Below are 12,801 nucleotides of genomic sequence, written 5' to 3'. Positions count from 1 at the left end.
GAGACCAACCTGCGAATTTTCTACCAGATGCAACTGGACGAGTGTCTTCCTGGAACTCATACAGCACCCGACTGCGATACAGATGGCCAATTTAGTCTTAGGCGAAGCATTCCTGATTTAGAACTTCACAGCGAATATCGCGCGACCAGGCTCGAAGTCCACGGGGCTGCACTCAGATATACCTTTATGGATAAAGCACGGGCTCACCACGAGATCGAGTGGGAAAGGCCCAACAGACCTTTGTTAAACATCATCACGGCCCGGTCGGACAGTATGTCTGGCGAAAGGAATGCTCCACATGTGAAAACATGTTGGGGCAATATGCGTAGACATATTTTTCGGTTGGAGGTAAAGGTCTGGAGCTACTTCCCGCCGTTTCATTACTCGAGCACCAAAGGCTTAGCATCGCGGTAAGACGGCGGAAAACAGTCCTAGAGAAACACCTAGCTGCAATCCATGTGCTGCTCGAGAGGATCGTCAATGACATACAACCGCGCAGTGGGAGACCTTCAATCAGGTATATTTGCGGGTTTGAATTTTCACCCCAACTTCCTTGGTGGGAATTCACCAAGTCCACTTTAACAATAGGCTGCATAACAAAATACTTAACAACAATGGTTTGCCCACAAACTAAGCTACATATAGCTGAGACGCGGCCATCTACTAGCAATGCGAACGTGGTCGCCGAGAGGTTACACGGCACGTGGGTGCTGTCTGTTGGCTCTTGCGTGGGGGCTGTTTCTGCATGTCCCTTTGAGGTATTCGCCCGTTTAGGCACGGCCCCATTGATAGAAACGCTCAAACCTATTTACGTGCGTCCATATCCCTTACCGAGTGACAAGCCTCCATCTAGACAGCGAGTAACCCCACGCAGTCAGACATGATCGTCTGATAGGCCGTGTGGAGGCTGATGTTCTTGTCCTGGGAATGCGGTTGAACTTGGCACTCCTTTGCCTATCGAGCCACGAGCTAGTATCGTGCGGTAAGTAAGTTCTTGTTTTCTCGCTCGTATAGGCTTCACGATCCTTTTCAGTCATGTTTGTATAAGAGTCGCCCAAACCATATAAAAGCTAGTGGGGGCTTAGAAGCTTGATGTTAAGGACGTTCATGTCAATTTATTGCAGGTGGTGGTGCAAATCGGCTTTTATCATTCAATTCCGCGGAACATCTAGCGTCTTGATGACAACCTGATACATTTGCCCATCGGAGCCTGTGATTCAGCGAGGAGCTGCTGGGCGGTGTAGGAAAGAGATGTAACAAAGAGCACACAAGGCAACTTCACTGGGTAAACGCAGGTGCAAGAGTTGATTTACTCTAACCCCTATGTGCACATCCCATTGACATGGCCATCACTCCAAGAATTGACGATTCACCTCTGACATTCCCCACCGAAGACCTTCCATGAATCCCACAGTAAACCAGACTCCAAGGTTTCTGATTGCTCAACAGATGTGGCAATTTGTGCAAGTGCAAGTGCCACCGCCCGGGCTGCTGCAACCACAAGTCTGGCAACATAGAGCGCCGCCGGATTGACGAGCTTGAATGGGCCGAGTGACACGCAGTGCCACATCTTCCAAGGTCGTTGTTGGGGCGATGTCCTCGGCGGTAGGATGGGCCATGATGTTGGTAGCCAGAGCCAGGAGGATGGCGGTGTAGGCAGAAATGAAGAGCATTTTTGGATGCTGGGTCGTTCTTCTGGAGCGACAAGAAGTAATTGCTTGTAGCAGAGGCAGAGTGAAGCTTAAAGTCAAGGCTTTAATGTTAAATATGCCGTAAAGAGGTTGGTAAATTTTTCGAATGGATTGATGTCTCGGTGGCATGATCGTTGTGGGAAATGTTGTGCTCCCTTTATACCACGACAGCTTGCGTCTGAAGCGAGTTTTGCATTTTCGATACTCTTTCTCATCCCGAACATCCTCGTAACTCCAACACGGGCTGCAGATTCCTGCGTTCTTGTCCATGGTCGCGTTGGGATCGGGCATCCATAATACATATCGCGTTGCGGTGTTGTCGATCTCACATTTACAGGGTTCGAGATTGCTAACACGAAAGCCTGTGCAGTAAGATACTATTACTTTCTACATGTGTCAACGTATCTGCATACCTTACGAGAGGGTGTAATAACACAACATCGTGTTTTTGCATACGAATGAGTTCTTGGGACCGATACGAGCTGCGGCACGCTATTGTAGAAATCGTTGTGGCAAAATCTAGCGAAGAAGCCCAAATACGGTTTGGCGGAAGGACGCCTTCTCAAATCTCGCTAAGAGCAGTCGTGCAAACCAACAATAGGTCCTGTTCCCATCGCTCAGGTTACCTGGTTGGTCATAGGGTAATGTGCGATCGACCTCATTGCTACGCTCTCATGCACTTAAGCCTTCTCGACCGGAGCATCCGGCTACATTGCTGCGTGAGGAGGGTAACGTGGGTACATTCATACTTTACACCGGAGCCTGCAAATGTTGGTGTACGAAGCTACTACCACAAAGCGTTAGTTTGAGGTGTCTTTGATTAGCATTGTGTTGCGAATCCACGTAAGGCACCGGTACCGGTAATCGTGAGCAGTCTTTCCCAACAAAGGCAACACGGGACGAAAGAACATTGGTGAAGTAGACTGCGGTGTTCATTTCCAAATAACCGAACAACGACACAGCAGCTCAAAGGAACAAACTGGACTTGGGACAAAGGATTGGGAAGGCATCAAGTAATGGACAAGGCTGTGCATCTGCATCGACCGGTCTAGACCATGCCCGAACAAAGACTGAACCCATCGCTTGTACATTGCACCAGCGACTCGGTACGCCCCAATGGACTCGCATTCCATCTCTGTTCCCAGTGCCCGTCTCACAACGACAGGCAATTACCACGCCTCCGAATCAGCTTATTTTGAGCGTAATGTCATCCTATCGGACTCTTATACACAGAGCTAAGCCTATTGTATGAAACGCTAGTCCGCAAACGGTAACACTAGGTCCATATGCGCGCGTAAGACGGACTTTTGCGCGTCGCAATAGGCAGTAAGGCTGGACGTCATTTGCTTTATAGGGCGCATCTTATACTTTGCAGGCGTAGTGCTCATCTCCGTCAGGCACCTTGCAACACGACGCGGTTGCGATCCGACCTCCCTATAATCTCGCAAGTAAGCTTCGGCATGTCACCAAGTATGGGAAAATGAGATGTCATCAGTAGAGTTCAGATGCAGGAGAGCGAGAGGGTCAACATTTTTTCAAATGTACATTGAAGACTAGTGTAATTGTATGCATGCGCACTAGCGAGTGCGCCTTTGGTATCTATTTACAATAATGATAAGAGGAGGAACGCCAGTATGAAACCCCGTACCCAACTCCGGCGACCATAGGTATATGCGGATATTGGTAAGGCTAAGTTTTTTTTGACTTAGATTGGCGAAGGAGTCTCAACACCGGTGCCGTAGGCGATGTTCATGACGTCCATGCCGGAGAGAGGGTTCATGGCACCAAGCTGGTGAGGGCATGAAGGCTGGTTGCTGACAGCAAGGTCGAGCGAGCAGACCTCGTTGTAGCCGTACTTGCAGCCGCTGGTCTGGATGTTGTACAGAGCGGAGTTGTCGTGAAGCCAGGAGCCGGCGGGGCAGCCGACGTAGGTGTTGATGCTGTTGGCAGCCATCAAGGGTAGCTTGCTTGGGGCTTGTCAGTATATGCGCAATTGTATGGAAAGGCTGAATGACTCACCCATCAGGGGTCTTGATGATCGAGGCGCACTCAGACATAGGAGCGACCTCATACTCGGCAGGAATACCACCACCCATGGTGGGGCCTTCCTTAGCACCAACACCGGTGCTAAGGTAGTTCCAGGCATCGTAGCTGATGTCGAAAGCACCACCGGAGGTATCGATCTGGAGAAGGTTCACAGTACGGCCATTGGCAGTGACACGCATGCAAAGATTGTTGCAGTCGGGCTGCATGGGCCAGTAGGCGACGCGGTTGACGTCGATGAGGCAGCCAAGCACACCGATAGACGAGGAGTAGGCGTCATGAGGAGTGATGGAGATGCCGGTGGCGACGACGGCCGAAGCCAAAGAGAGTGTGGCAGCGATCTTGGAAAGCATTTTGAAATGTGAAGATATCAAATCTTGTGTAAAAGGTGGTCTCGAAAGTTGTGGGGGAACGCTGTTCCTCGTAAAGATAGTTGTTACCGTCGAGGTAGTGATCGAAGTTTTACAATGGGTTTGGGGCTCTTTGAAGGACTGTGATGCGGAAGAAAGTACCGTGTTGGTATGACTAGGTTGGGAAAGAAGATGAAGAAGTTGGGTCCTGACAAGGAGTGTGGTAAAGAAGGAATGGAAGAAAAGACTGCTGGATGGTTTGCATTGGAGAAGCAGATTGAGGGGAAGAGGAAACGTCTTTATACTTCATGACTATGTCGGGGAGACGGATTCTAGACTGGCTTAACCGAAGATGCTTTGACACGCATGCACGAAGACTCAGCACAATGGCTATTCGGAACCACTGTGTTTGAGCCTCTAGGGCAATCTCCGGTATGTGGTCAGACTTTTACTTGAGGGCATACAGGCGTGCTACATCGGAGGTACGCCCAAGTACGTTCTGGCAGGTCGACCGGACTCAGGGTGGGAAGCCACAGCGGCCTTCTGTTTGGCTCATCCGGCCCACTATTGATGCTAGACTACGGCACGATGTAGACGTTCCATTAAATCTTTTCAGAGATAGTGTTCAAAACTACCGAGCAGCGTGGAAGGATTTGCACAAGCTTCTTCCAGGGTCCTTCGGCGCATGGTGGCCACGCGAGAAACGATCGGGTACAGTGACGTGCGGCCTTCCTGTGCCGTTGTTCCAGCATTCAGGGACAACAAAGACATCGCTGATATGGTTCACGAAACTCTTTGAGAAGAGGTCATCAAACGGACAAGGGTCCTGCTTATGACGGAGGGTGTGAAAACGACGTTTGGCGAGACAGGTCCGTGACTGGGCGGACTTCTGTAAATCAAATCGGACTGGGCGGCAAAGACGGCGCAGCAACGGATCGCAATGACGGCTACTTGTGGCTCGTGGCTCGACTCCGGCCCGCATGACAGCAGCTTATCGATAACCTCAACGACGACCGTTTGCCGATCCATGCGCTGGCCGGCAGCGGAAGAGGGAGTGGCGTGGCGTTCGCGCAAATTCTGCAAGGTACGCTTCGTCTTAGCGGACTCTTAGCTCAGCACGGCGTCCTCCCCACGACTGAGCTCGGCACCTTCACCGATAAACTGCCGTGCCGCCTTCTGTCTTGCTTCGATCCTTCCTTTGTGCCGACGCTTGTGCTGTGACTATCTGTTAGAGCCATTTGACACATAGGAACGTGGTGACTGTAAGTGTACCGCGACAAATGGCGGTCTTTCTGTGACGCATCCCCGTAATTGCAACAACGTCTGAAAATACAATGTAGCTTGGAGGCAATAGCAAGCCTCGGAAGGTATGGCGAAAACCCTGCGAGACAACACAGCGGTCGTTCCGGCCGACCTACCCCGCGAGGGCTACAGAAGACTGGAACACTGCGCCACGTACGAACCATGACTACGCGTCAAAACGGCACGCGACGCCAACTCCACCTTCGTCGGACCGCTTACAGCTCAATGGTGTCGAGATACGGTGGCTTTTTTTTCTGTGGGCCAGTCGAAACTTCGTAACAAAGAGTCACTGTGTCCGAACTCACTGAACGTAGCGTGGTCGAACGATGCGCGACAGAGGGTTGTCTGGCATCTCCTGGAATGCTGTTTTTCATACTGAGTTATATGAATGCGCCCAAACAACACGCGCGCCGCGCTGCCATGTGAAGTCACTGTCCTCACCATGTGCTTTCACAGGACGTAGCGTCGAAGCGGTCCGTAGTGGAGCAGTTCCACAGCACCCGCAAAAGTCGGGGAACACTGCCGGCGAGCCTGATCTCCTGGACTACTCGACATCCATGCTGCGCATCGACGTGTTGTCTCTGCTAGACTAGGTTGCTCTTGGCTACAAATCGACACTGTTCCTAGCGTAGCCAATCGCATAGAATCGCTGGCCAGAGGAGGCTGGCAGAAATGAAAAACTAACAGCCAGCGTAAAAGTGAGAGAGCCGATGATCGTCGATCGTTACCAGCCAAACGCTACGACATGTTCAGTGAACGTAGCTTCGAAACGGTCCGTAGTGGAGCAGATCAACAGCAGCCTCCGAAGCCGGCGTACTGTACATCTGCCGCGAGCCGTGCTCCATCTTCTAGAATACTGTGGGACATCTAAGCCGAGTTGCGCGGAGCTAGTAGGTGACAATCTCTCCGGAACGTTCATGACTGAGCGTCGGTGATAAATCCGTATAGGGGTACGTGAATCGATACAACACCTGCATTGGTAGTGTACCAGATGCAAATCTGCATACTATCCGACCGGATGACAATTTGGATTGGGACTGCTCAAGACAACAACTCTGGTAATATGCTGGGAGGGTTGCCCGAGTGGGAACATTCAACCCATTCTAGTGGACAATTTAGCAACACTTGCAAAAACACAAGGTAGATGCACCACGAGCATGATCTTGCGTAACGTCTGAATCATCCATGCCGTGTTGTCCAGCCGTGCCGTCTGTGCAGCACTAAAACGAGCTTCACTGTTTCCCATGCACTGAACGTAGTGTGGAAACGGTCCGTAGTGGAGCAATCCCTGGGGTGCATCCGCCACGGATATAATCTCATGACCTACTCGGGAAGATCGTGCTGAGTCGCGTAGCCATCCCGTATGTACTCCAGGAAGTCACTTGACGAGGGATCCACAGCTGTTTGTCGCTACGTCCGTAAGGAAAGTACAGGTGGCGAAGCGCCAGCGTACAGAAGAAAGCCGCGTTGCCTCGGACGCCTCCATGCCGTACATAGCGTACCATGGTTATCATCAAGGGAATTCTCCGGGGTGGATATTGCCGTTTGGTATGAAAGTCTACGGTACACTACGCTGTGGATTCCGCCGCGGCCACCCCTTGTATGTGCTCCCGACACCTGTGCATCGGGTCTACCAGTCGGCTGTTCTATCGCACCTTATTTCCACATTGAATCTTACTGGGATTCTTCGGGGCCCCGGAAATCCTCTGCACAGAGTTTTGGGAGCTGTGGAGGCCCCACGAACACTCCAATGTGCTTAGCTGCAACATCAATGCTGCTGGCACTGTAGTTGCGCGCTCTCCCATGCCAAGCTATATTATAGCATTCCAATTCCATGTGAAGTATGGTACAATAGGTAGTACGGTGACCACCTCTGTACGGTTCAAACGGCTAAAAACTTGATACGGGCCGTATGCTACACTCATTACTACGGAATGTTGCACACGCTGTTATCGTGGAGGTAGCTACTACAGCTTCGTTCCAGAAAAACTTTATGTCCTTCTACAATATTATCCCCAAGCAACTTTGCCGTCTCCCCTACCACACCGCCTTCCGAAGTAGCCAATGCACACGACGTTGCTATCATAGGATTTCAGAATACCCACCATCATATTCTACCCTAAAGTAGCATCGCACCTCGCCTAGAACAGCTGCCTTCACGACAGCTTGCGCTATGAACATCATTCCAGCTTCCCTCAGAGCCATCAAGCTTCAGCCTTCTGTCATACTCACCATTCAGAAATATCGATCCTACTCGACGATCAAGATTTCGAATAGGAACAGCTCAAGAGAAGGCTGACTAGCGCAATAGCGCGCAAGAAGAGCTTATGAGGAAGATGAAGTCGTAAGGATCCCTACCAGGAAGACTTCCAAGGTCATCGTGCTCCTGCCAGTGACTGTTACATGGACACCACCTGCTCGGACGACAGGCGGCAATGCCAGCAGGGCTGAGACACTCTCATAGTGCAAATATATCAATAGACTTATAGTGGCTGTACCGTCGTGCGCATGCCCGAACGACGAGCATAAAATCCAAATACAGTGTCCGACATGCAGACGACCAACCATGACAAGAAAATTCGAACGTCAGGCACAGATGATGTTCATTATTGCCATCTAACAGTCTACATATCGAAGCGTTGATGCCACACAATATAATACAGTACTAGCCATTATACACCCTAAATGCACATCGTACAGCTCTTCCTCATGTTGACAAAACTACCTCCTGCCCAACTTCCACCTTGCGATTCTCGTCTGTATCTCATCCCACGTAAAGTCCTTCCTCTTCAGCCCTTCTTGTTCGCCCTCTTGCAATACTACGGTCGGTGCTCCGCTGCCATCACCCGTGTTCTTCACCTCTCCACCGAACACTTGCCTAGCTACCCGGCGCAGATCCTGGATAGTGACGGCCTCAATCTTGGCGCACATCTCCTTGACGCCAACCTTGCGACCATGAACCTGGACCTGCCTTCCCAAATCCTCAAGCTCCACCATCCTGGACTCAAGGTTCATGAGTAGGCTGGACCTCAGCTGGTTCTTCGCACGCTGTACTTCCTGATCCCTCAACGCAGCGTAGCCCGTTTCTGAACCGAGAGCGTTCAGTTCACGGCACATGACTTCCAGCATCTGCGAGACCTGAGCGGGTGCGCATGATGCGGCGATTCCGAAGAGACCAGAGTCGGTGTACGAGTGGTTGAAAGCGATGCAGGACTCTATCCAACCATGCTGGTTGAGTACATTGGTGTAGAGGCGTGAGTACATGCCTTTGCCGGGGCCACCCGCGCTGAAGGAGCCGCCACCGCCCAGCAGCGTCTGGAGAGTTGCAAGAGCGTAGATATCAGGAGAGGAGATAGGAAGTGCTTCGAAGGCAAGGTGAATATGCGAGAGACGAGGAAGAGCAGGGTTTAGCGGAGGGGGTATCGGAGGGAGGGTGAGGAAGCCGCCAGTGTAATGCGACGGGACAGAGGTATCTATCGGAGGGAAGTTAAGATCAAAGGAGGCGTTTACGGAAGCGTTTGATGTTGCGGATGTGGAGAGGTTCTTGAAGAAGGGTATCTTAGACAGGAGTTTCGAAGATTGCGGAGGAGCGCCGGTCGGTGTTGGATGCGATGCTGTGAAGGTCGGTTGTTCAGTAATGCTGCTTTCCCCACCAGTCTGGATGAGCGATGGCCCAGTTCCCTTTTGCATGTCACCGAAATGTTTTTCTGCTAGCCGAACAGCCTCCTTATGCTCCACACCAGCAAATGCAACGACCAGTCTTTCCGGCTTGTAGAACTCCTTACGATAGGCCTCCACGACTGCGCGGTTGATGTGCGGTAATCTCTCCTTCGGGCACAGCAGCGGGTTGCCCAGGGTGTTGTCTTTGTAAGCCGCCATGTGCACCAGCTCGGGCAGGATCAGCTCGGGCTTCGACCATATCTCGCCGATCTCATAGTCTGCCGTTTCCAGCTGCTGTTGAACTTCTTCCTCGGTGATGAGCGGGTTGCGAATGGTATCCGCGAGGAGGCCTACGGTGGTCGGCACGGCGGAGTTGAAGGTTGCGGCCTGGTACATGAGTGACTCTCTCGAAGATGCACACTGGATGTTGCCGCCCAATGACTCGATCTTCTCTACAATCTGATCTCCGTTCGCAGAAGCTGTTGACTTGAAAGCTAATCGATCTATGATATGGCTCACGCCCCGCAGCGCATCGTTTTCATATCTCGAACCGGCATCGACGTACACTCCAATGCCGGAGAAGTGCCCTGGGAGGGCTTCGGTCGCAACGCGAATACCATTAGGGAGGGTCGTGATTTCTTCGAGCTCTACAGGGTCCTACAGACATAAGCAAGATGCATTGCGGCTCGCAGTCGAAAGCTAACCTTCTCTTCCGCGACCACCGTCGCCAGCCCACGTCTACCTGCACATGATGCAGACTTTGTGATGGAAGAAGAGGCTTGGCCAAGGCCTCGCGACAGCGGTCTGATTGATCGCGGTCTTAACATTTCAGGAGGCGTTGTGTGGAGCGATGCGGCATCAACACGAGATGGCGTTCATTTCGAAAAACTCAAGATGACATAATCACAGCCACAGGGCTGTCTTGGCGTTGGATAGATCGGCATGGTGTCAAGCCTGAGGCAAATGTCAACGCATGAACTATGGTTTGACGGGTCGACTGAAACCCAGCGTTCCATTGTTCTGACGTCGATTGACAAAGGCTGTTCTCTGTAACGTGAAGTTGGCAATGCAGACTGCGCTGCGTGTCCCGGGCTCACTCGCTGTACAACAAACACGCCGTTCGGCGCTCGCGTGTGACCATGTGTAGACGCATGCCACACCCTCTCATGAACCGAGTGCCATGGACGGTCCGCGAGGGCGTGGTTCAAGTCCCCAGAGGGCATGTTTGAGCATCGAGGGACCTCTGAGTGTAGTCGCCTCGGCCGCTCGGCAGACTTGGCCTATCGTGCAGTATCGCGTGAGCGCCTCTTGCGGTTCGCAAGGCTGCGCCCTCCACTGCGCAACAGCCGATTCAATTCTGAAATCTCCCCCTGTGAGCGCTGCCGGTGTCTGTGTCTGTGTCTATTCGCGCGATATCGCCACGCCGTACTCGTGACAAGCGGCACGCGGTCCAGGCCGCTGACTCTCTGGCTCCTCGTTTGCTTGCTTGGCCGCTCTCGCCCCCAGCCGTCAAGACGTGCAGTGCTTCACGTCCAACTCTCCTGCCAGAGAAGCGCGCTGGCCCCAGAGGAGACCCAAACGGTCGTCGCCCCGCACGTATACACCGCGGCGTGGAGTCCGCCTCCGACCCTTACCACTGCCCACCTCATGTTTACAGCCCCGTCCGCAGCTCCCCCAACTACTTCACTTACGCAGGATCGACCCAGCGCCCTGCGTGCCCTCCTTAGGCACTACCACACCCACCATACGCACGGCCAGCCTCGTGCCCCAGGCATCGCTGAGAGTGCACCTGAGGGGCAGCAGCGCCACCAGACTTCACCGGCACCCCAGACAAAAAGTCGCGCCCGCGCTGCGACAGCAACCCCGCCCGTATTGCTGTCGTCCTCTCCGGCACGATCCCACAACACCGTCCGGCCCAGCGCCTCGCGCACTCAGACCGCGCCAGAGGCCGCTTCCCAACCGCCTCTGATCCCTTCGCCTCCTTCCCTAACCATGACCCGGACTCGCGCAGAAACGGCGGCTCCGCAACTCACAGTCAGGAATCATTCCGGCCCCATCCCCACGACGCCCACCATGGCTTCCATGGCGGCAGACTCAGACCAGGGCGCATCGAACGAAGCTCCGGCTATGAAAGACCTCCCGTCCATAAGGTTCATTATGCACCAGGACCCCCGAGCCGCGAGACCTTCGCTTTCCTTCTCCACCATTACGCGAACACTCCCCGACGAGTCGGCCGTCATAAAAGTTGGGCGGTACTCAGAGAGGGATGTACTCCCCGAGGTACCGAAGGACCAACCTTCTGCAGCCGCCGTGGGCTTCAAGTCTAAAGTGGTGAGCCGGAAGCATTGTGAGTTGTGGTGCAAGAACGGAGAATGGTGGATCAAGGATGTCAAGAGCTCATCGGGCACGTTTCTCAACCACATCCGATTAAGTCAGCCAAACCAGGAGAGCAAGCCGTTCAAGCTCAAGGATGGTGACATCATCCAGCTGGGAATAGACTTCCGCGGCGGAGAGGAAATGATATTCCGGTGTGTTAAGATTAGGATAGAGTGCAATCGAGGATGGCAGCAGGCTCTTAATGCGTTCAAGTGGGTTTCACAGAGCTACACTTTGCAATGAGGCTAACAGTTGTAGCAAACAAACCCACCAGCGACTGCGAAACCTCGGCAAGGCCAAGAAAGAGGGAGACAATGCTTCAACGCACACCTCCGAATGTTCCATTTGTCTCATGTCTATCGCGGTAAGTCATTGCCTGACCGTCCTTGAGGTACTTACACTCATCCATGTAGCCGTGTCAATCACTCTTTGTTGCGCCCTGTTCACACGTGTGGCATTACAAGTGTATCCGCCCCATCCTCAATGGCCCTACGTACCCAAACTTTCTATGCCCGAATTGCCGCGCAGTCACCGACTTGGAAGCCGATGTTGATGACCCAGTGGATCTTGAAGAGTGGGAAGAAGAACCTGTTCAGGAGAATGGCGAGGTCAAGACAAACGGCGGACCTTCGCAGGAAGATCGCCACGTGACGCCCAAGGCCTCCACTAACGGACTTAGTTCGCTTGATGAAGATGAGTGGGCTCCGAACAGTCACATCAGCTTTGGCGACTTGGAAGCCGCGATATCAAATATTACCATTTCAGGGTCCACAAACGACTCCGGGATCGCGCCAGCTGCCGATCCTTCCACGCCACAACGAAGTCCAGTACCTTTCGCTTCCTCATCTGTCACACAACCAGTAGCCATCAACGTCATAGCAGCGAACGAGAGCGTTGGTCTTACGCCTCTCCACAACAGGTCGTCGAACAGTTCGGACGGCCTAAGTCCGAATGGCGCCCCCGAGGGTCCCATGACCCCACGCAACGACGCCGGACCGTTTGTGCTCGACGGCAGTGGCAGCACTGGACGGGCTGCTGGGCAGCGCTTCCGTGACGCAGAGCCAGCAACTCCAGACTACCAAATACGGGCGTGAGTCTGAACTTTGAACTTTGAATCGTTCACATCATCATCTCAAATTGGGCATTTTCTGGCGTTGGCGTTCGACATTCTGGGTACGAATGACACGTAAGCCTGTCTTTAACAGCATCTTTCAGGAATGGCATTCACGTAGGAATGTCTCATTGTTCTCTTTCTGGGCCATTTGTGTAATCCCTACTTTGCTTTCAAGATGGCTTTGGACGATAGGCGAACTTGCGTTTGTCTGTTGTTGTAGGAGGTAGTGGGTTGGAGAGCGAGTATGGGGATAGCCATGGCATCA

The 12,801-nt window shown here is 52.8% G+C and overlaps 3 protein-coding genes across 3 annotated transcripts; 1 reads left to right on the top strand and 2 right to left on the bottom strand.

Moving 5' to 3' along the window:
• Positions 1-3,396: 3,396 nt before the first annotated feature.
• Positions 3,397-4,087, bottom strand: N0V89_007430 (uncharacterized protein; the record flags this gene model as incomplete). Its single annotated transcript, XM_056216193.1, has 2 exons — positions 3,397-3,658; positions 3,711-4,087. 2 exons carry the CDS (start codon positions 4,085-4,087, stop codon positions 3,397-3,399), a joined length of 639 nt encoding a protein of 212 aa, XP_056070440.1.
• A 4,020-nt stretch (positions 4,088-8,107) lies between these two features.
• Positions 8,108-9,873, bottom strand: MAS2 (Mitochondrial-processing peptidase subunit alpha; the record flags this gene model as incomplete). Its single annotated transcript, XM_056216192.1, has 2 exons — positions 8,108-9,703; positions 9,751-9,873. The coding sequence occupies 2 exons, from the start codon at positions 9,871-9,873 to the stop codon at positions 8,108-8,110; spliced, it is 1,719 nt and encodes a 572-aa protein (XP_056070439.1).
• Positions 9,874-10,693: 820 nt separating this feature from the next.
• On the top strand, positions 10,694-12,516 carry N0V89_007428 (uncharacterized protein; the record flags this gene model as incomplete). The annotated part of the gene is made up of 3 exons (XM_056216191.1): positions 10,694-11,634; positions 11,681-11,786; positions 11,836-12,516. 3 exons carry the CDS (start codon positions 10,694-10,696, stop codon positions 12,514-12,516), a joined length of 1,728 nt encoding a protein of 575 aa, XP_056070438.1.
• Between the last annotated feature and the right edge of the window lie 285 nt (positions 12,517-12,801).

This window comes from Didymosphaeria variabile (genome assembly GCF_027946475.1).
Source record: "Didymosphaeria variabile strain IMI 356815 chromosome Unknown scaffold_5, whole genome shotgun sequence".
Classification (NCBI taxonomy): Eukaryota; Fungi; Ascomycota; class Dothideomycetes; order Pleosporales; family Didymosphaeriaceae; genus Didymosphaeria; species Didymosphaeria variabile.
The sequence above is the reverse complement of the archived record's forward strand: the minus strand, read 5'-3'. Positions and strand labels throughout refer to the sequence as shown.